Source organism: Oryzias latipes, chromosome 18, assembly GCF_053564925.1.
Source record: "Oryzias latipes strain Hd-rR chromosome 18, Olatipes_Hd-rR_3.1".
NCBI classification, from domain to species: Eukaryota; Metazoa; Chordata; class Actinopteri; order Beloniformes; family Adrianichthyidae; genus Oryzias; species Oryzias latipes.
The window spans coordinates 990,461-1,014,365 of NC_136254.1; the positions used below are offsets into that span (position 1 = coordinate 990,461).

The following is a 23,905-nucleotide window of genomic DNA, read 5'->3' on the forward strand; positions in this document are numbered from 1 at the left end:
TTATATTGTGAGTTCTCTTTAAGGTTTAAACTGGACAGAAGGAGGGAGAAAGAGTAAGGGGGGTAAAATAATGACATTTTTCCTTTTTTGTACAGAAAATAACTCCATTCTGTTATTTGATGTTATTTCTTCTGCAACATCTAAGAATTTAAAGAGGATGTGAGTTTTTCCTCAGAACTGATGGACGGTCAGGTTCACACTTAGAAAGTGAAGAATTTGAAATCAAAACTAGTGGAGGTTTCCAAAAAGCTGTTCCAGTGCAGCAAATGAGTTCCTGTTCAGAGCTGCACAGCAGTGTTTGTGACAGAGGGAACATTCCTCTGCTTCAGAAGGGGCGGGGTCACGGATTCCTGACAGCCCCCCCATGGGGTCCATCTCTCAGTGACCAGAAGGCTCCAGGAGAACGCCAACAGGCTGAAGTGGAGCTCAAGCAAAGACCAGACTCAGGCTCCTGGAAGCAGGGCGGAGAAATCCTTTTCAATGCAAAATGAGCCCAGGAGGATTCTGGGAATCTTTGGGACTGAGGGCTCTCCTTCTCCTGGCCTGCTCCGTGAGCGGCTTGGTGCTGATGGAACAACACAGAGACGCAGAGGAGGACCAAGAGGTGAACAAGGCCATTCTGGAAATGCTGCACATCAATCAGGTTTCAGCCAGCAGGCCAGCTAAAGTTCATCCATACATGAGGAGGATCCATCAGCGTCTGAACTCACTGGAAGCTCCAGACTTTGAAAGGCCAGAAGGGATCCTGATGCAGAGTTTTCACAGTTCTGATGGTAAACATTTCCACTTTGACCTTTCCAAATGTGTTCCTCTCAGTTTTAGTTTGTGTCTTTGTAACTACACTCCTTTATTTTAGTGGATAAACGACACAAGCATTGCAGCTTGAGATCCTTAACCCCATTGAACCAAAGACAGCAGGTTTCTTTTTGCTACAGCTTGTTAGGAGTCATGGAGCTTTTTGTCTTTGCTGTCAGTTGATTTAGGACCAAAAAGAAGTCCCCATCAACAGACTGAAAACACTGATTGTAGAGGTTCTGGTTTGGGGTTCCACAGGTTCAGGTCAAGCTCCTCAGGGATGGATCTGGTTTAACGTCAGCAGCCTGGACCCCCTCATGCTGGGAGCAGAACTGGTTCTCTCCAGGAAAACCCTCCATCCTGCTCCTCTCAGCTTGACGGTCGCCCTCCACAGCACCGTTGGTCCACAGGAACATGTGAAGGAAGGCCCTGCCTTGGAGGAAAGACAGCTGGTCCTGGACCAGAGACCCTCCTCTGGGTATGATGTGTTTGACGTGTCTGCTGTCCTGGCTGGGAAGCCCCTGGAGCTGGTGGGTTTCCAGCTCCGCTACACTGATGAGAGTGGGAGTCTGGTCCTCCACGAGGCTCTGACACGGCGTCTGTACCATCTGGATGGAAGCTCCCTTAGAGAACCCTTACTGGTCTGCTACCAGACTCACCCTTTCCACTTTTGACTGACATTGAAGCTCTTTTCTTCTCCAATCATGTTTCTGCTTTTTAAAGGATTTCACTTAAAGGTTAGATGTTGTGTAGTGATTTACAGCTACAGCTTTTTTATGAGTGAAAATGTCTTTTTATTTTTCAAGACTTTAACAAAAGTAGAAAAGCTCATTCATTTCTGTATCTCTAAAATATATTTTTCTTTACCTAAAAGTATAAAACAGCATTACCTGTGTATGTATAGATAGTTCACTTAGACTCACCAGCTACTTTATCAGATCCACCTTGTTGGTACGGAGTTGGACCCCTTCTGCCTTCAGAACCGCCTTAATCCTTGGTATCATAGGTTCACCAAGGTTCTGGAAACATTCCTCAGACTTTGATCCACGTTGACATGACAGCATCAGTTGCTGCAGATTTGTCTGCTGAACATCCATGATGCCGGTCTCCCGTTCCACCACATCCCAAAGGTTCTCTGTTGGGTTCTGGTGACTGTGGAGGCCGTTTGAGTCCAGAGAACTCATTGTCATGTTCTAGAAACCAGTCTGAGATGATTCCAGCTTGATGACATGGAGCCTTATCCTGCTGGAAGTAGCATCAGAAGATGGTCCACTGTGGTCAGAAAGGGATGGACATGGTCAGCAACAATACTCAGGGAGACTGTGGGGTTGGAACCACGCTCAACTGGTAATAAGGGGACCAAAGTGTGCCAAGAGAATATCCCCCACACCATGACACCACCACCACCAGCCTGAACCATTGATACAAGGCAGGATGGATCCATGCTTTCATGTAGTTGAGGCCAAATTCTGACCCTACCATCTGGATGTGGCAGCAGAAATGGAGACTCATCAGACCAGACAACGTTTTTCCATCTTCTATGGTCCAGTTTTGGTGAGTCTGTGTGAACTGTAGCCTCAGTTTCCCTTTCTTAGCTGACAGCAGTGGTACCCGCTGTGGTCTTCTGCTGCTGTAGTGCATCTGCCTCCAGGTTGGACGTGTTGTTCAGAGATGCTCTTCTGCAGACTCTCTTCCTGCTCTTCCTTCCACTGTCCATAGACATGCATGGGTTTGAAGGTTAAATGATGACTCTCCAGTGTTCTTCAGTTGTGAGTGTGTGTGACTGTCTGTCTCTGTGAGGCGTTGGGATGGACTAGAGAACTGTCGGGGGTGTGGACTACTCCACCTTTGTCCAGCTGAGTTAGGCTTAAGCATCCCTGTGACCCTGGAAGATGGAGAGATGTGGCGTCTTTATTAGACAGCAGTGTCCTCTGGTGGTCTATGTGCTGACTGCATCACCGGATTTTACACACACACACACACACACACCAATATGCACACACACATCCCTGCACACATACACACACACACACCCACACACAAGCACAGCACACTGCACTTTAAGAGTGGAGCAGAAAAAATACAACAGAAGAAGAAGAAAAGGCCGTGACGGACAGGATCAGGGGTCATCTACAGACCGTCCTCAGGGTGGAGGTAGAGAAGCTAAAGGTCTGAAGCAGGGGTCCCCAAATCCAGGCCTGGAGGGTCTGTGTCCTTTATGTTTTCCAACCATCCTGCCATTGAAGCTCCTTATTGGCTGAACTCACCTGATCCAGGTAATCAGCAGCAGATAAGGCAGGGGTTCTGGAAAAGCTGCAGGACACCGGCCCTGGCATCAGTAAGTAGCTAATAACGAGAGTGTGGTGTGAGGTCACCACACGACAGCAACACCCGTACGACATAAGTGGGGGGAACTTCTATCCATACTAATACTTCACAATAATAGCGACTCGTCGCATTTCGGGCTGACACTCTGCAGAATTAGAGGTTACTCCCCTAGGGTGGCTCAGTCAATTAACTCACCTGCTTAGCGTCCTATTTAAGTCAGGTGTACAATTGTTCATTCTCTCTTACCTTCAGCGCTCATTCTTTGCCTCTCCCTCCTCCCCGGCTTCCACCTGTGGGCTCCGTTACGGGGGTTTTTGTTATCCGAAAGTGTAAGGAAAAAGAATTATTTCAAGGAATTGAACGGAGCCTTATGCCAAAACGAAGTTGTGAATCTAATTGTGAATGTCAACCAAAAGATGTGAAAATCTAAAGATGTTATGAAATAAATATTCTTCTGCAAGAGTTGTCTGACTGAAATAATAATGGAATGGATTGGATTTATCTGCGCTTTTCAAGACACTCAAAGTGCTTACATTGTGTCCATTCACTCCTCATTCATACTTGGTGATGGTAGCTATGGTTGTAGCCACAGCTGCCCTGGGGCAGACTGACAGAGGCGTGGCTGCCAATTTGCGCCTACGGCCCCTCTGACCATCACTGGGATCATTCATACACATTCACGCCCCAGTGGAGCCACACTGGAGGCAAGGAGGGTGAAGTGTCTTGCCCAAGGACACAATGACATTTGGCTGGTGGGAGCAGGGATCGAACCGCCAACCCTTCGGTCATTGGACGACCCGCTCAACCACCTGAGCCACTGTCGCCCCAATACAATACACTACTTAGATCCACAGAAAGTCTGCTGGAAGGTAAAATCTTCAGGAGAAGATGCAGCAGCTAAAGAGACGACTGTGGACTTTAGTGGATCATCAGAAGGACCAGATTCCAGAAGCTGCAGAAAGACTGGAACCAGGAGGAGGAACAGCTCCAAAAACCACATTCAGACTGATGGTCCACAGTCCGTCAGGATCTGGACTGCAATGTCCAGCTGGTGTTGGTGAACTCTGCTGTCTTCAGAACCAGAACCACTGCAACGGTCCAGCAGAAAGTTCTGGAGGACTTCAGGATTCCTTCTGCTGAGGATCTGGATGAAGACTTCATCCTCCAGCAGGACCTGGACTCTGTCCAGACTGTTGAAGGACTCCAGATGGACAGACCCTCTGGAAAAGACTTTATTATAATTGATTTGCTGTTTAGAATCTGTCTTTATCTTTAAAAACTGAAAAAAATGATTCCTCCAGAGTTTCTTCTGAAATCCTGTTTTTGTATTTTTTTCTTGCTGGAACCCTCAAAAGGAATTCTTGAAATCAATGCTGAACATGTTCTCAGTGGGTCTTAAATCTATGTTCTCTGAAAGTGATTTTTTAATAGAGTTATGGAAATGAACACATGTTTGATGATATATAAATGTTTTGGAAAAGGTCTGTAATGTGACTCAAACATTCACCTGCTTCACCTGATCTGCTTGCTGTAAACTGGAGAAAAAAGGGAAAGTTGGGGATTGTAGTTTTCTCATTCACCATAACCATAAAATCCAGACCTGTTTCTTTCAAATAAAAAGCCAAGCGGACCCCATTACAATGTTTTTATGTTACACGGATATCATCATGGGTTCTTATGGGTTAAACCCAAATGTTTTCTCTTTTATTGTTTGATGAGCTCGGCTTGATGTGCCACCTGTCTCCTCCCACATGTGTGTGATTGATGCTTGTCTAAAAGGTCTAAACCCCTCCCCTCACAGCTTTCCTGTTAAAGCCTCCTTCCCCTTGGTGGTCCGATGTTTAATCCAGCTGATCCCTCAGACGCAACACAGGTATGGACCTCAACACCTATGGTAAGCCTCTTCCTTCACCGGTTTGTTTCAAACGGTCATCCAGTCCTGAAAGTGACAGACGATTGAATTCTTGTTCATTCAAACTCAGTCAGAATGTACCAATCGGCTTATGATGTAAACATACATGTGGTGTGTAGTATGGTAGATTTCTAACTCTTGTAAATTCAGAGAATCATCTAAAATTTCAAAGCAAAAAAAAACATTTTACATGTTTTACTGAAAACAAGGTTGTCCTTTAGGACAAGGTTTTTAGGAGAAAACAGCTTGGACAGTATATTTAATGAATCGATTTTAGGATTTTCTTGCATTCAATCAATGTTTTTATGCATCAGAGTATAAATGCTTACATTATATTTGTGATCACAGACTGTAAAATACCATAGAACAATAATTAAAGCAGACTTCTACTTCCACTCGGCTGTGTTTGAGCGTTTTTTCATTCAGACAGTCAGAAAAAAAAAGAGCAGAACTCTGACAGAAACACTACACCTGAGCTGCCATTGATCCCAATCTTTGTGTTTAAACATTTGTTGAAACAAAATCAAATAAGCAGTCATGTGTTTAAATGGTAAATGGCGTATACTTATATAGCGCCTTTCTTCCTACAAGGACAAAGCGCTTTACAGTCACAGACCCATTCACCCAGTCACACACACATTCACACACACAGTCACACACTGGTGGTCGCTCCGCTGCCAAACACAGGCGCCCGCCTACCACCAGAGGCAAGGTGGGGTTCAGTGTCTTGCCCAAGGACACTTCGACTCATGGGCGTGCAAGGCGGGAATCGAACCTGCAACCTTACGATCATGGGACGACCGCCCTACCGCTGCACCACGGCCGCCCGTTTAAAGATGGTACGGTCCGGTTAAGACCAAAAAGCAAACAGAGACATAAACAATAAAAATGTAATCGTACTTCTTTGAGACTTGTTTCAAATTTCTAAGATCAGTTATTAGGATCTAAAGATGTTTTCTAAAATAATCAGATAAGGAAAGAAAAACATCACTGGCACATTATTGAGTTTAAAAACCAAAGTAACTGTTTATGGCATCATTTTGGTTGTACCAGCAGTTGTACTCCATCAGTACCACTGATGTATAACGTCAACATCGCGTGTCCGTCACACACATCACATTTAAATGAGGTAACTGACCCACGGATCCCTAAGGAGTTCCATAAAAACAGCTCAACAACTGAATATTACATTTAACGCACGGTTGATTCACCATTGGTGTATTGTGTGAAGGGAATAAAAATCAGACGATCTTTCACCCCCCAGCAGTCTATACTGAGTGGGGGTCTCACGCTCCCCCGAGCTGGCTCGACCGGTCAGGGGGTCCGGTCTCTTGCGGGACGGTGTCTGGCGCCGTGCACAAGGCGGGTTGTGGGAGGGGGCTGACTGCGGCTGACTTAATACCGGTCCGGATCAGGAGAATCCGACCGTTTAGCCCACGGCGGGAGCTGACCGTGGTGCTGACCACGCTTGGGTTCACGTGTTCTTAGCGTGTTTATTCCTCCTTCTGTGGTTTTAACGTGGTTAATTCCTGATACATCTATGAACGTCTCACGTTAAGACCACAACGTTTCTCCCTTTTTCCACGTAGATTCACGTATGACCAGTTTACATCCGTGCAGTATGCACTAAACGTACGTTGTGGCTGTGTGACACGACCTTTCTGTTCCAGAGCTGGACTCTTTGGACGTTCCTCCTCTCACTCCCACCAGCAAGGAGGTCCTGAGCCGGGCCATGAAGGCCAGTTTTGCTGGCTTTGCCCAGGAGATCATCAACTGTCACCTCCAGCGTGGTGGGGTGCAGACTTTCACTTTATTCTCTTAGTTCTGGAGGCACCTGTACTCACGTTTCCTCTCTACACACCTGTGCATGTGAAGATCCTATGCTGTGGACTGAATGGGAGGTGAACCACTGGCTGGACTGGTGCCAGGCTGAGTTTGGACTGCAAAGCCTGGGCTCGGACCTGAGAGGCCTACAGGGCGGGCAGCTGTGTGCTCTGAACAGGGAGGCGTTCCTGAGCCTAATGAGTGACGGCACTGCAGGGGAGATCCTGTGGGAGCACCTGGACACCATGATAAGAGGTGAGGGGATGTTTCAACATTTCTTAGAATCATGCAGAAAATAATGAATCTCCAATGTAGAATTACAATGACAAGACAAACCTGATGGTCAACAGTCTGTTCTACTTCATCATCATTCATTTATTTATAAAGCACCTGGGTAATTCTATTAAAGCTGGTAAAGAAACCAAAAATATTCAGCAGTAATATGAGTGACGTACCTAATATTATTTATGAAAATAAGATGTAGTGAATGCACACATGCACTTACGCTCACTGGCTACTTTATTAGGTCCACCTTGTTGATACGGGGTTGGACCCCCTCTGCCTTCAGAACCGCCTTCATCCTTGGTGTCATAGATTTAAGAAGGTTCTGGAAACATTCCTCAGACTTTGGTCCATGTTGACATGACAGCATCAGTTGCTGCAGATTTGTCTGCTGAACATCCATGATGCCGGTCTCCCGTTCCACCACATCCCAAAGGTTCTCTATTGGGTTCTGGTGACTGTGGAGGCCGTTTGAGTCCAGAGAACTCATTGTCATGTTCTAGAAACCAGTCTGAGATGATTCCAGCTTGATCACATGGAGCCTTATCCTGCTGGAAGTAGCATCAGAAGATGGTCCACTGTGGTCAGAAAGGGATGGACATGGTCAGCATCAATACTCAGGAAGGCTGTGGTGTTGGAACCATGCTCAACTGGTAATAAGGGGACCAAAGTGTGCCAAGAGAATATCCCCACACCACACCATGACACCACCACCACCAGCCTGAACCGTTGATACAAGGGAGGATGGATCCATGCTTTCATGTAGTTGAGGCCAAATTCTGACCCAACCATCTGAATGTGGCAGCAGAAATGGAGACTCATCAGACCAGACAACGTTTTTCCATCTTCTATGGTCCAGTTTTGGTGAGTCTGTGTGAATTGTAGCCTCAGTTTCCTGTTCTTAGCTGACAGCAGTGGTACCCGGTGTGGTCTTCTGCTGCTGTCATCCATCTGCCTCCAGGTTGGACGTGTTGTTCTTTCAGAGATGCTCTTCTGCAGACCTCGGTTGGAACCAGTGGTTCTCTGAGTTCCTGTTGTCTTTCTATCAGCTGGAACCAGTCTGACCTCTGGCATCAACAAGACTTTTCCATCCACAGAACTGCTGCTTGCTGGATATTTTCTCTTTTTTGGACCATTCTCTGTAAACCCTAGAGGTGGTTTTGGGTGAAAATCCCAGTAGATCAACAGTTTCTGAAATCCTCAGACCAGCCCGTCTGGAACCAACAACCACATTCAAAGTCACAGCAGTCACCTTTCTTCTCTGTTCTGATGCTCGGTTTGAACTGCAGCAGATCGTCTGGACCATGTCTACATGTCTACATGCATTGAGTTGCTGCCGTGTGATTGGCTGATGAGAAATTTGTGCTAACGAGCATTTGGACAAGTGTGTCTAATACAGTGGCTGGAGAATGCAGATAGTTATTTTTATCAATATAAAAGCAATGTAAATAAATTGAACTTTTGGCTATTTCTGTGTCAAATGAGAAAAGCTGTTTGTATATTTTATACACCAGCTGTAGTTTAGTGCTCAACAACTTTTCATCAAGCTTTGAACATTTGGAATTACTGTACCTTCAGAATTGGGCTGGGAAATTTTTCAGTTTTGAAAGAAATAATTGCTTTAAGAAAAAAATGACAAAAAAGATTGTTGAACTCATATGAAACATCCATCTGACAGATGATTTCAGTGCTTCATTCAGAGACCTGACTGAATCTGATTCCACAGACAGAGATCATGAAAAACGTTCTTCATCATCCATCTGCAGAGTTCCGTCCTACTGTCAGCTGGAAATCTATCAAGGTGATTACATGAAAAGATGACCCCCCCCCCAACAGAAACCTTTGCAATCAACTCCAGTGTCACACAGTACTCTACCGCTTCTGTTTTCCCCCACAGAAAACTTCTCTGACTATCTTCAGGATCCAGTAGATGAACAAGATGAACAAATGCCGTGTGAGTCCAGAGGGAGCCCAAACTTCCAGACTCTGAGGCCCCTGGCTGCACAGCAGGAAGCCTGTTATGGAGGAGGCCCCATGCAAGGAACCCACAACACCACAGGTGACTATCCATCTGTCTGTCTGTCCGTCCGTCCATCCATGCATCCATCATCCATCCATCCATCCATCATCCATCCATCCATCCATCCATCCATCATCCATCCATCATCCATCCATCCATCCATCATCCATCATCCATCCATCCATCATCCATCCATCCATCCATCATCCATCATCCATCCATCATCCATCCATCCATCATCCATCCATGCATCCATCCATCATCCATCCATCCATCCATCCATCCATCCATCCATCCATCCATCCATCATCCATCATCCATCCATCCATCCATCATCCATCATCCATCCATCCATCATCCATCCATGCATCCATCCATCATCCATCATCCATCCATCCATCCATCATCCATCCATCCATCCATCCATCCATCCATCCTCCCATCCATCCATCCATCATCCATCCATCCATCCATCCATCCTCCCATTCATCCATCCATCCATCCATCCATCCTCCCATCCATCCATCCATCCATCCATCCATCCTCCCATCCATCCATCCATCATCCATCCATCCATCCATCCATCCATCCATCCTCCCATTCATCCATCCATCCATCCATCCATCCTCCCATCCATCCATCCATGCATCCATCCATCCTCCCATCCATCCATCCATCCATCATCCATCCATCCGTCCATCCTCCCATCCATCCATCCTCCCATCCATCCATCCATCCATCCATCCATCCATCCATCCATCCATCCATCCATCCATCCATCATTCATCCATCCATCATTTATCCATCCATCCATCCATCATTCATCCATCCATCATTTATCCATCCATCCATCCATCCATCCATGCATCCATCGATGCGTCCATCCATCCATCCATCCATCCATCATCCATCCATCCATCCATCCATCCATCCATCCATTCATCATCCATCATCCATCCATCCATCCATCCATCCGTCCGTCCATCCATCCATCCATCATCCATCCATCCATCCATCCATCCGTCCGTCCATCCATCCATCCATCCATGCATCCATCCATCATCCATCCATCCATCCATCATCCATCCATCCATCCGTCCGTCCATCCATCCTTCCATCCATCCATCCATCCATCCATCCACCATCCATCCATCCACCCACCCAGCCATCCATCCTTCCATCCATCCATCCATCCATCCATCCATCCACCATCCATCCATCCACCCACCCAGCCATCCATCCATCCATCCATCCATCCATCCATCCATCCATCCATCCATCCACCATCCATCCATCCACCCACCCAGCCATCCATCCATCCATCCATCCATCCATCCATCCATCCATCCATCCATGCATCCATCCATCATCCATCCATCCATCCGTCCGTCCATCCATCCTTCAATCCATCCATCCATCCATCCATCCATCCATCCACCATCCATCCATCCACCCAGCCATCCATCCATCCATCATCCATCCATCCATCCATCCATCTATCCAAAGTCCATCTGTCCATCCAAAGGTATTTTTGAAATACTATTTTTTTAAATACATACATACATATATATATATACATATGTATGTATGCATCTCTCTATTTCTATGGATCTCTGAATCTGTGTTTTCTCTCATCGGGTCAACATTTCCTTCAGTGTTTCTTTTTGTTTTCTGCAGTTAATGAACTAAAAGCTGTTGTATGCTTCATAGAAAAGACAACCTCATGTCTGCACTTCTCTACTAAAGTTCTGCACTCTTTGGAATAAAAATCCACTAGAAAGTTTCTAGAAAGTCTGACTGTGTCCGTTTTCACCTCATACGTTTTGCGATCTGCTGAACTTCCAGAGTCTCAATCAGACATGAAGATTTCTACCTGTGGGGACCCTGACTTCACCGGCTCTCGTTTGTGGACCCCTCCGCTCCACGGTATCGAGTCTGTGATGGAGGACAGTCTGCCCGACCAGGCCTTGATGTTACCACAGAAACACAAGAGCTTCAAGGATTATGTGGGTCACAAAACAGACCTGGGCAGAGCTGTGATCCCGGCAGCCATTCTGGCTGGTTATACAGGTGAGTGCAGCTGTGGAACCAGACTCGACTCGTGTCCATTTAGAGGTCAAAGTCAGAAATAAGAAGCTGGTGGTTTGTTTTTTAGGAAGTGGCCCCATTCAGCTGTGGCAGTTCCTGCTGGAGCTTCTGACAGACCGCAGTTGTCAGTCCTGCATAAGCTGGACGGGAGACGGTTGGGAGTTCAAGCTAACGGACCCTGATGAGGTGGACATGCATGCTTAACGTTCACATGACACACATCCTTACAATGGTTTTAAATACTATGCATGTTTTCAATTCATATGAAATAAGTGCATCGAGGTGAGTCTTAGATCTTTACACTCAGAAACCTTCATCCCAAAAATTCTGGTAGCAGAAGATCTGGAGACTCGGGTTTGATTCCCAGTTATGGCCACCTTCTGTTAGGACATCCTTAGGGAAACCCATCACTGCTTCTCAAATGAAGACAGAAGGAATCGTGGCGGCTCAGATGCTAACTAAGGTCTGCTCCAGCTGTTGGGAATCAGGACAGGCTGGTTAGAAACGGCAGCCGGACTCTTCCTGGACTGCTGAGGGGGCTCTGGGTAGCAGGTGGAGAAAGGCATCCTCCTCTCCAACACCTGTCAGGTATTCAGAATGCCGGGGGTCCTGAGCCTCTGGGCTCAAAGCAGGAGAAGATGTCCTCATCAGGTGTGAAGGCAGTGGACAGAAGTCCCTCAGTTCACTGGGGGAGGCTCTTCTTCAGAACAGGAAGGATCCAGGAGATCTTCCAGAGGGGGGAGAGCATCCCCAGGCCGTGTCCCATAGCCACTACCTACATTTATTGCATATTCAATTTTATTTTTGTAGCCCAATATTTACAACAATCGTCATCTCAGTGGGCTTCAAGCTGGTATTTATTTCATAAAAAGGAATCATAAAGAACATAAAGTCATAGAATTCAATAGCTGATAACTAAACAGACTAAACTGAACAGGCATCTCTGCCCTTAGACCCCCCCCCCCTTCTCTGTAAGGAAAAACTCCTAAAAAAACGGATTCTGGAATAAAAAGAAGAAAAGAAGAAACTTCAGGGGTGTCCCCATGAAGGAGGGATCCTCCCCCAGGACGGACAGGCGATTTACCAGAACTCTGAGAGAAGAATTAACTTATCTAACAGATTAGCACGGATGTAAACTGGTCATACGTGACTCATAAGTGAGAAAGTTGTGGTCTTTAGGTGAAATGTTCACAGATGGATCAGGAATGAACCACGTTAAAACCCCAGAAGAAGTAGGAATAAACACGCTAAGAACACGTAAACCAACGTAGAACATGAACCGTGTGATTATTGTGATGTTTCTCTGTAATTCATCAGTGATTCATGCATCAATGATGTCATCTGAACGTGATCTGTGCGCCGTATACGTGATCTAAAAGTTACACATCAGTGGTTCATGCATGAAAAGTCTGTTAGACAAACGTGGAACGCTGCTGGAAAGACAGTGAGCACATTGATGAACTCAAGACACACGTATGGATGACGTAGATCACGCATGGATCACGGAAGACCAACATTTCATACGTGGAAAACGTACAGAATGTATGTGGTGGCTGTGAGAACATCAGTGTGTTTCTGCACTATCACACCTTTGATCACATGTTGTGTCAGATCAGGTTGTGTGTTTGTGTTTTTGTGTGCAGGTAGCTCTGCTGTGGGGCAGGAGGAAAAACAAACCCAAGATGAACTATGAGAAACTGAGTCGGGGTCTGCGCTATTACTACGACAAGAACATCATTCGTAAGACGGCAGGCAAACGTTATGTTTACCGCTTTGTCTGCAACCTGCAAGGCCTGCTGGGATACGAGCCCGGGGAGCTGCATGCCATGTTAAACATTACAAACAAGAGTCATTCATAAAAAGTAAACAGCGCCAAAACACACACCCTTCAAAACACGAAACGAGGCCGTTCCACCTCCTGAGAGATGCGTGGACTCAACCGCTAAAAGATTAGACAGAAATGAATATTTAAATTATCCACAAATGTGCCTGAACTGCTGCTCATCATGACTATATGCCTCAGTCTTTCTAGATCTCCTATATTAATTCAGTTATTATGCTCTGGATAAAATAATAATAATAAAATAAGGACAAGTTTACTGTAAATTCAGAGGAATCCAGTCAGACAGAAAACATAGGAGCCAAATGAAAACATCCTGAACAGCCACTGAAAATAAATGAGCATTTTCCTCACAGTGGAGAACAAACAAAAGCTGAAAATGCAGCATCCATATCAACCTGCAAAAGAAACTACAGAAGAAAACGTGGAAAGTTCAATCCAAAGGGCTGTAGATACAGTTTCCTTCACCGTGAAGCAAAGATGTTCTCAGACGAATCTGAACTCAGTTCATTTCAACTCGGAGCAAAATAATGTAAAACAACATGACTGTGGAAAGGTTTGATCCTCTGGATAAGACAGAATAATGCTCCAAAGAGCAGTGAGGGGGGACCGTGTGGTCTAGACTATGACCAAAGAGTTTAAGACAACACAACCTTTTTCCCTTCTGGGGGGGTCTCAGTGCACATTTTCTAAACCCACTGAGTTTGAACAGAAAAGGTTGTCTCAATTTGAAGAACGATGTGATTCAGTTCAGATTTCTGTTTTCTAAACGGATCTCGGTTTGTTAGAAACACTTTCTAAAGGTTGGAATGCCTTCAATAAATGAAATCTCAGGTGTTTTTTTTCCTTCAGAGAAACTAAAATTCACAAACTGAAATGAACGGGTGAATTTTTAAAGATTCTGACAGATGAAAAACAAAGAAAGAGGCGTCCACACGTGGAAAGTCATGGGACCTTTTCTGAAACCCATTTGATGCTAAAATAAACACGGCACTCATTTGAATCCGTGGATCCTTCATGCATGAAGATGAATAAATGCATTTGTTTCTGCAGAGAAATGACTGAGTTCTGAGGTGATTTTATCCATCAGAGAGGAAGAGACGGCTGTCCAGAATGTGGGGATTATTTCCACCACTTACCCTCCTAAGGGGCCACTAATGGAAGGCATGGCATGGGGGAGTGAGCTTTGATTTGCCCCTTCAGACCACAGCTCATGTCCTTTCAGGGCTGAATGACGCTAACCTTGTTATTTAAACCACAGCGGCTTCCTGCTGAGAGCAGACGATGAAGAACCATGGATCCGTTCTGTTCCCATCAGTTCAGCTGTGGTCTCACAGAGCAGGTCTGTCAGAACGGACGACAGACACGATTCTTCTTTATCTCATTCGTTGTAGGCGTCTTTGGGATCGGTGTCGTTTGAATCCATTCACTGAATCCCTTCCAGGGTCACCGAGTTGTTGGAGCCTATCCCTACTACTGTTGGGTGGAGGCGGGGTTCACTCTGGACAGGGCCGTCCCAAAGCTCCACGATCACGCATCAGAGTCCCGCTCCGATTCTCATCTGATCTGTTATCCCAGTGCTGCTGCTGCTGCTGCTGATGATGATGATGATGATGACGATGATGATGATGATGACGATGATGATGATGATGATGATGATGACGATGATGATGATGATGACGATGACGATGATGATGATGACGATGATGATGATGATGACGATGATGATGATGATGACGATGATGATGATGATGATGATGACGATGATGATGATGATGACGATGATGATGATGATGACGATGATGATGATGATGATGATGACGATGATGATGATGATGACGATGATGATGATGATGACGATGATGATGATGATGATGACGATGATGATGATGATGATGATGACGATGATGATGATGATGACGATGATGATGATGATGACGATGATGATGATGATGATGATGACGATGATGATGATGATGACGACGATGATGATGATGATGACGATGATGATGATGATGACGATGATGATGATGATGATGATGACGATGATGATGATGATGACGATGATGATGATGATGATGACGATGATGATGATGATGATGATGATGATGATGATGCCGTTCTTAGCCAACATCCACAAACCTGTGTCTCTTTCATAGTTTCTGCAGAGCGGCAGGAGCTCATCAGGAATTGTGGGCGGGACTGTCGGTGCCCCCCCCCTCCCTTCACCTCCCCTTTGCTGAGACCTTGGAGCAGGGAGCTTGTGCCCCCCCCCAGCATGTTTTCTACATCACCAACACGATCTCTTTCAAACGGCATTTTTTCATCTGCTCCTGTTTCACAATAATTTGAATAAATAAATCCTCAGAAATTCAACTTTAGCAGAAGTTTCTTTATATCTTCAGAAAAATGCAACAAGAACATTTTAAAAACCGAATTCTCATCAAAGCAGGTCTCTAACCTCTGAAGCCCGTTTTTGGACTGTGGGAGGAAACTGGAGAAACCCTCTAAAGCACCAGGAGAACATGCTAACTCCACACAGAAAGGTCCCACATGGGATTCGGATCAGGACCTTCTCATTGTGGGTTGAGAGTGCTAACCACTGCGCCACATGCGCAGACCCTAGATCCCTAGAATGACCCGTTTCCAGCCCAGACTTTGCCGTCAGCCAAAGGCTCAGAGGATGTGGGACTAACGTACAGAAATCTGGGTTTGCTTCCCAGAGGAGGCGATGAGCTTCATCCAGTGTGAATCCTGAAGGCCGCCTCACACAGCCGGGAATGTTGGTCATACGTGATCCATGCGTGATCTACGTCATCTATACGTGTGTCTTGAGTTCATCGATGTGCTCACATGTCCGTCACGGGTTTCAGCTGACGGGTTTTTACAGGAATTCAGTTTAGAGATGTTCAGAGTATTTAGGTGGTTAAGAATTACGCAGTTTTGCATCTTTCATAAAGTTTACACTCAATTATTACGTTAAACTTACTTAATTGTGTGTGATTTTTGTGAGATTCATCCAGAAATGTGTGTCTTTCCACGTTTGTCTAACAGACTTTTCATGCATGAACCACTGATGTGTAACTTTTAGATCACGTATACGGCGCACAGATCACGTTCAGATGACATCATTGATGCATGAATCACTGATGAATTACAGATAAACATCACAATAATCACACGCTTCATGTTCTACGTTGGTTTACGTGTTCTTAGCGTGTTTATTCCTACTTCTTCTGTGGTTTTAACGTGGTTCATTCCTGATCCATCTGTGAACATTTCACCTAAAGACCACAACTTTCTCACTTTTTCCACGTAGATTCACGTCTGACCAGCTTACATCCATGTAAGATGCAAACATACAGTCAGGACCATGAATACTTGGACAGAGACACATTCTTAAATACAGCTTTAGTTTTTCACATTTTGATGCAATCTTTTTGTTCAAGCCATGGAATAAAAGCTGAAAGTCTGCACTTCAATGGCATCAGAACTGTTTTATTTCAACTATTTCACTGTGGTAATGTACAGAAACTAAAGTAGAAGGAATCTGTCTCTGTCCACATATGTATGGTCCTGACTGTACGTAGTGGATGTGGGACACGACCTTGGGACAAGACCCTTTGCGCTACTGCCTAATGATGTAGGCCCAAGGGGGCTGGGCCCCCCCATGCCGGTCCCCAGCCTGGATGAAATGCAGGGAGAGCATTGGACGTAAAGATCTCTGCCAGACCACCTGTGTGATAGCTGATTGGCTGTGGTGACCCCCCATATGCTAGAAGGTGAACAACAGCAGGTAAACCGTGAAGGTGAAGACACCGCTCTGGCCTCCAGAGCCGCACTCCTCAGAGTGGAAATCTTCAGTGGGCGGAGCTCCTGGAACGCTCATTTTTGGCCTTCAGCCTCAAAACTACAACACGTTCTTAGTCGATGTGTGGCGTCCCTCTGACATATGGGGGGGGGCCTTCTGGAAACAGTTGGTGTCATGTCAACGGCACTCTTGTGCAAACCTTCACAGAGTCTAGTAATGCCCCACCGTGGCTCCTCCCTTCTGGACATGGCGTTGACAAAGGCGTATCTGCAGATGTAAAGCATGGATTTCCTTTCCCTCCTTCATGATTAAACATTTTGACGACAGAAGAGATGTCGTCTGTTTGCACCCTCTAGCCTGGTGTACACGCCTGCAGAGTGAACCGTGTCAGCCCACAGTGACCGGTTTGAATCCCTGCTGAATGAGAAATTAAAAAGCAATAAATCAATGAGGCCGCCTCGCTGGGGTTCAATTAAAATGCTGGATTTCTCTGCAGGAGCCGCCTTCTGCTGTCACCTTCACCGTCACATGCACTGAAGTGAGAGGGGAGTTCACTGAGCAAGAAGAAATCCCTCATCTAGCTTCCATTAGGGGAGCCGCCACCAGCTGATCGGGGCTGAAACGCCTCACCACCAGCTTCTGGCAGGTTGGCTCCATGGCGGCGGTTTGTTTGGAGTCACTCCTGACCTTTTACAAAAAACGCTTTCAAAGCAAAACCAACCATTTGAAAACTCTCGGTTTCTTTCCGTTTGCTCCTGTGGGGAAATATTCTTCATTTTAAGGACTTTATAGCACAAACATGCAAACAGCTTTAGAGGCCCTTTAGTGACGGCTCCCTGCTGACCTTCAAATTCAAACTTTTATTTCAGACTCAGGTGGTCCATAGGAGGAAAAGAGAATAAAATAAAACATAAGATACAAATACAGTATTTATAATAAAAAGTAAAAAGATATAACTTAAAAAGAGTATAATCGCTGTATCCAGTGTTTCCTTAGGGCAGAAGTGTAGCGGCATGAGCTTCTTTTGGGATCAGTCAGAGACATGATAATTGAGTTCTTAGATTTGTCCAGGCGTTCCATGAGGCTGTATGTAAGCTTACGCAGTAGAGCTTCACAGGTGGGGATGTGAGCGTCCACAAACAGCTGACTGGCTCTGTACCACCTGGGCACCTGTAGCAGAAGCCTAAAAGCATCATTATAGGCCACTAAGAATTTGTGGAATGTCCCACGTCCATAGTTCCACCAAAGAGGGGCCGTATACAGAGGAGTGCAGTAAGCTCTGAACAGCGAACACTTCACTTGAAGAGAACACGTACTGAATTTTCTCATCAGCATATTTGCCTGAGCATAGAGTTTACAGTACTGTCTCTGAATGTCTCTATCATCCCTCCAATCGTCAGTAATGAAATGTCCAAGATATTTGATAGATGATGTTTGTTCCAGAGGCGTTCCACAAAGCTTAAAAACAGGAAAGTTTACATTTCTGTCGTCTTTGGTCCTTACGATCATTACTTTGCTTTTGGAGGGATTGTATTTTATGTCAAAGTCTCTGCCATAGTCAGAACAAGCTTTTAAAAGTGTTTGTAACCCAGCACTGTAGGGGCTAAAAATGACAAGGTCATCAGCATACATAAGATGATTAAAGGTTTGACATCCAACAACACATCCAGTTTTGCACAGATTCAGATTAGTGGATAGGTCATGAATATACACATTGAATAGAAATGGAGAGAGGATCCCCCCCTGTTGAACTCCATTGCTTACATAAAAAGGCTCTGATAAGACATTGCCCCATTTGACTACCATTGTTTGATTAGCATACCAGAAAGCCAGGAGTCGTACAAGATATTTGGGCACTCCTCGATTAATTAGCTTCTGAAAAAGCTTGAGGTGGTTGACCCTGTCAAAGGCCTTAGTGGCATCAATAAAACACAGAAATACAGATGTATTCAGATGCAGGTATTTCCCAACTATTTCCTGTAACGCGTAGATACACATATCAGTGCCGAGGCTTTTTTTAAAACCAAATTGGTTCTCACTTGTTAAAAGATGCACTTCGAGTCTAGTCAATAAAACATATTCTAAAATTTTTGAAATGTTGCTGGAACGGGCAATCGGTCTGTAGTTCGACAGACTATTTAAACTGGCGGTCTTGTCTTTGATGACGGGAATTAATACAACTGAGAGAACTGAATCAGGCAGGACTCCATGGGTTAAAAAGCCAGTGAAACACATGGACAGCAGGGGCAGTAATTTAAAACTTGAATATTTTAAATGCTCGACTGTGATGTCATCAAGACCACATGCTTTGCCTTCTTTTATCTTTGAAATTGCATCTTGAATCTCACTTGCACGAATAACCATTGTGTCTGTAAAATCCACATTGTCAATAGAAACTGCATGACTTTTTACCGAATTAAGCAGGTCAGAATAATGCTTACGCCATAAATCAGCAATGTTATCAGCACCACATACACCTTCAATGTTGGATGGCAATGAAGTTTTACGATTATTCATAGCATTAACCTCCTTCCAGAATTTATGGTAATCATTATTTTGTAGACCTCTGGCCAGAGAGTCTGCTCTCATCATGTTTTCTTGCCTTTTGTTAATGCGAAGTGAATATTTGAATCTAGCAGTAGTCATTTTCTTGCTCTCAAACAAGGCACCTTGACGAGGCTTCCCAGCTTCATGCCAGAGTCTGAAAGCGTCCCTGGCTGCAGCATGATGTTCAGCTACAAAGTCATTCCAGCCTGGCTTGACAGTCCAGCTTTTAAGACTCCTGCTTCGTAGGCAAAGACTACTATCTTTTACAGCTTTTACTATATTTTCATAGAGTTTACACAATTCATTGCAATGATTAGTATTTTTGCAGTTTGGATCACAGCATGCCAGCGCATCCCTGGGCAATTTTACAGCCTGCAGCTGAGCATCGGTGGTTGCCGTATATTTATTGATGTCCTCATTTGTAACTTTGGACCAATCAAGTTTATCTGTAAGATCGTTATTATCTTTCGCCACAAGAGATGGTACATTTGCCACATTTAAGGAGAAGATTATTGGTATGTGATCAGAGGTAGCCAAGTTATACAGGATTTCTATGTTACTCAGAGAAGCATGAGCATCCGTAGTACAGATACAGTGGTCCAGCCATGAGGTGGAATGCCAGGCATCACTGATATAAGTAAAGCTTGTATCTGGGAGAAGTATTTTACTTGATAAGGTGAGATTATTTTCTTCACAGTAAGAAGTTAAATGATTACCAAATATTGATGAGTCATCTGAGAGATCAGCATTAAAATCTCCCATAACAAACACACAAGTGGAGCTGCTATCCTCAATATATGCTTTTATGAATGCTAATTTGTGCAAGAATTCGTCCTCCAATAGATTAGACTCATAGGGCATGTAGACATTTAGAATTGTAAATTTCTTTTCATCAATGTCGATTTCCAAGCCAACAGCCCAATCAACATTAAGCCTCACAACATTAACAGCAGCATCATACTTAACATTCCAGAGGATAGCCACGCCCCCAGGAATTTTACCTCGAACGATTCTGGTACTCAGATCAGTGGTGGATTCACCAGCACCATGGAAATCCACATGTAATGAGTTTAGATTGTCCAAGTCCTGTTTGGCAAGCCAAGTTTCTTGCAAACATAATACATCACACTCATTCAAAAGCTTATCAACGACATAGCGACTGGATTTATCTGCAACACTGTGTCCAGTCCGCAAGCCACGCGTATTATATGATACAATCCGCATGATGATTTGTTGTCAAGTAAGATGACACAAGAGGTTTAGGCGTTGGATTCACCGCCATCCCCCACAGGAACTGAGGCCTTATTCACACTCCGAGTGATTTCTGGGGCCAGAGAACCTCTGGCTGCAGAAGTTTGTTCTTTCCGGCGGGGTTCATAGTAGCGCCTCACATAAACACCATCAGGCCAAAGCTCAGGCGCGTACATGTCTGCCACAGCGTTACATTCAGCCGTTATGTGAAAGGAGCTGAATCTTCCATGAACAGTCTCAATTTTCCTGCATTTAACTTCCCGTCCCATCTTGCCTTCCAGGTACTTGTTAAGTGTAACAGCATCCAAACTTGGGTCAAATTTGGTTGCAAAAACACTCACCATCTTCGTCTTCACTGCGTGAATATTAGAAACAGAGGCAGTTCCAATAATACCGGGAGTTTTGCGCGCACGACCAGCTGCGCGATTCACTTGCGGCTTTGAAACTGAAGCAGGTTTTACATCCATTCCTTTCTGCCGGCGTCCTTCTCGCACAACAACACTCCACAGTGGCGTCGGAGCTTGTCCTGCAGGCTGTTTGGCCTTACTGCTCGTTGGTTCCTCGGCGTTTGTTGACTCAGCACCGCTGAGTGGTTCAGCGTCGGCGCGCTGCTGCTCCATCATAGTGATCCGGTTGTCCATCGATGTCGTTACAGCATGAAGATTTTCATAAGCAGTAGTTTGAGACTCCAGAGTGAGTTTCATGCAGAGCATGTCATTGTTTATTTGCTCCATCCGTGCCAGCAGCGCTGAGACATCAACATGGTTGAATGACACAGGAGGCAGTTCATCCAAATAGTGCGAGACAAATCTTGGAATATTGTCCCCACACTCGTTTAGCACTTTCAAACAAATCTTTACGTTGTTAATATCCTTTTGCGTGCCTTTGTGAGTGATGCAGCGTTGAGAGGTATTAGGGCAGACCTCGAACAAAACTTTCTTTGACGATTCAATTCGCTCAGAGCTGAAATTGTTTGTTACAAGTAAAACAATTTCATCATGACTCAGTGTTCTCATTTTCACGGCAATAAAGTTTAGGAGTTCGTCTTCCACAAATATCCTACCATCGCTGGTTTTAATGATCTCCGGTTTAATGCGGGAGAGACCTGAAAGACGTCTTTCCTCCTCTGCTGCCATCGATCTTCGATCCTACAGTTTGGTTTAGCCCAAAATTCAAATGACCTGACGGATGCTAACAACCTGACAGCTCAGCCAAAGGTCGGGGTTTCTTATGAGCGAGGCTTTCCTGACAATTCATGACGTGGTTTGAAAAACATGACATTTGGTTTTGAATGTAAACTAAAACAAAAGTCACATCCAGCTACATCCTCTCTGCATGGTTTTCCTTCAAAGCACCTCTGCAAACCACAGGCAGGCAGAGGCTGAAGCTCTGACTTCATGCTCAGCACTTATAGTCAGTCTAATGCTGCTAAATGGATTGAAATCTCCAAAAACTCATTTTTATTCAGTTTGACTGAAAATATGCTGCCAGAATAAACTGCTGCAGATCGAGGGAATTTAGACAAGATGTCAGGATGAAGCACGAGAAAAATGTTTTCAGTGACTTTAAAATATATTTAGACAAAACAAAAATACATAATGTGCTGAATGTTAAATACTAATAAATGATAATATCTAATTTTGTTGGATATTACATATAATATATATAAAATAGTGGCCGTTAAAAAAACAACAACAAAACAGCAACAAATTATAAACGTACAAAATAGGTAAAAGCAGCCAGCTTATGGGAGGGGGGGGAGTTAGTGTCATGGTACGGGCAGCTGAGCTCTGAGCATGGGGGGGCTTCCTGAGGACGTCCTAACAGAAGGGGGTAGCAGGTCTCCGGGCGGCCGGTGACGCGGCTGTGGACCAGGACGGCAGAGGAATGAGGACTGAAGGAAGGGAGAAGACGACGGCTGCTGCCGAGGTGGAGAACGACCGGGTGACGGTGAGGAACACGACACCCAGACTCTAAACCCGAGGGGAGGGGAAGGTGGAGGAGCTTTCACAGGGATTGGGGGGGAACCGAGGCGGTTGGTGAGGAAGTGGGAGGAAGAGAGGAATCAGGTTTGGTTTAGATGCAGAGCTGGGTGTCGTCGGCGTAACAGTGGAAGTGAATCTTGTGTTTATGGAGGTTTTGAGCGAGGGGGGGGGGGGGGGGGAGTATAGATTAACAGCCAGAGCCCTAGGACAGAGCTCTGGGGAACACCTGTGGAGCTGTGTGGGAAGTAAATGTTTTCAGCTGAATAAAGTGGGTGTGGCCTGAGTGGAGCAGCTGGGAGGGGGGGTTGTGACACCGATGGGGGACATTCCTGGAGGATGGCATGAGGGATGGTGTCATGGGGAGCCCCCAGCAGGAGGATGGAGAGTAGACTGGTGTCAGCAGAGAGGAGGAGGTGGTTGGAGGTTTTGACGGGGACGGAGGTCAGACTGGATGTGTGGTTGTGAGGAAGATGTGTAAATGTTTTTTGAATTCTTTCATTTTCCGTCTCAACACTGAACCTCAGAAAGGTCCATTGGGCTGAGGATCCTGCCTCCAGTGGGTTCATAGCATTAATGTGGAGCAACATTACAGCAAGTCAAAGCTAAAGCTAAAAAATGCTTGTAGATTGGTCAAAAGAATTAACGTCCACTGAATGTGTGACAGACAAAGCTACAGTCTATGGATTTCATGTATTACACCATATAAGGCTGAACCATAACTATACAGCGGGGAAAATAAGTATTGAACACGTCAACATTTCTCTAAAAAACACATTTCTAATCGAGCTATTGACATGAAATTTTCACCAGAGGTCGGCATCAACCCAAGTAATGCACACATAGAAAGAAATCCAAACATTTATGTCCATTAATGAAGTTATGTGTAATAAAGTGAAATGGCACAGGGAATAAGTATTGAACACATGAAGAAAAGGAGGAGTAAAAAGGTCTGGCAAGCCAAGAAAGCAGCTGGAGTTTGTCAGTATTCAGAAGGTTAACATGCCTCCTATTAGTGCAAAGTAATATCAGCTGGTATAGTCCTGATTGATGCCTTTTAAAAAGGTTTCTCACCAGCAAGGTGTTAGACAAGAAGCATTGCATGATGGGTAAAAGCAAAGAGCTGTCCAAAGACCTGCGCAACCTTATTGGTGCAAAACACACTGAAGGCATTGGTTACGGGCGCATTTCTAAACTTCTGAAAGTTCCAGTGAGTACCATTGGG

At 45.0% G+C, this 23,905-nt stretch overlaps 2 protein-coding genes across 2 annotated transcripts; both read left to right on the plus strand.

Annotated features, from left to right (window-relative positions):
- Positions 1-245: 245 nt before the first annotated feature.
- Positions 246-3,583, plus strand: LOC105353776 (uncharacterized). The gene is made up of 2 exons (XM_011473437.4): positions 246-773; positions 1,054-3,583. Exons 1-2 carry the CDS (start codon positions 488-490, stop codon positions 1,467-1,469), a joined length of 702 nt encoding a protein of 233 aa, XP_011471739.2. The 5' UTR covers positions 246-487; the 3' UTR covers positions 1,470-3,583.
- Positions 3,584-3,793: 210 nt separating this feature from the next.
- Positions 3,794-14,623, plus strand: LOC101158329 (transforming protein p54/c-ets-1-like). Its single transcript, XM_078936652.1, has 7 exons — positions 3,794-5,017; positions 6,706-6,825; positions 6,911-7,150; positions 9,039-9,200; positions 10,950-11,231; positions 11,317-11,435; positions 12,893-14,623. Exons 1-7 carry the CDS (start codon positions 4,999-5,001, stop codon positions 13,106-13,108), a joined length of 1,158 nt encoding a protein of 385 aa, XP_078792778.1. The 5' UTR covers positions 3,794-4,998; the 3' UTR covers positions 13,109-14,623.
- The last annotated feature ends 9,282 nt before the right edge of the window (positions 14,624-23,905 follow it).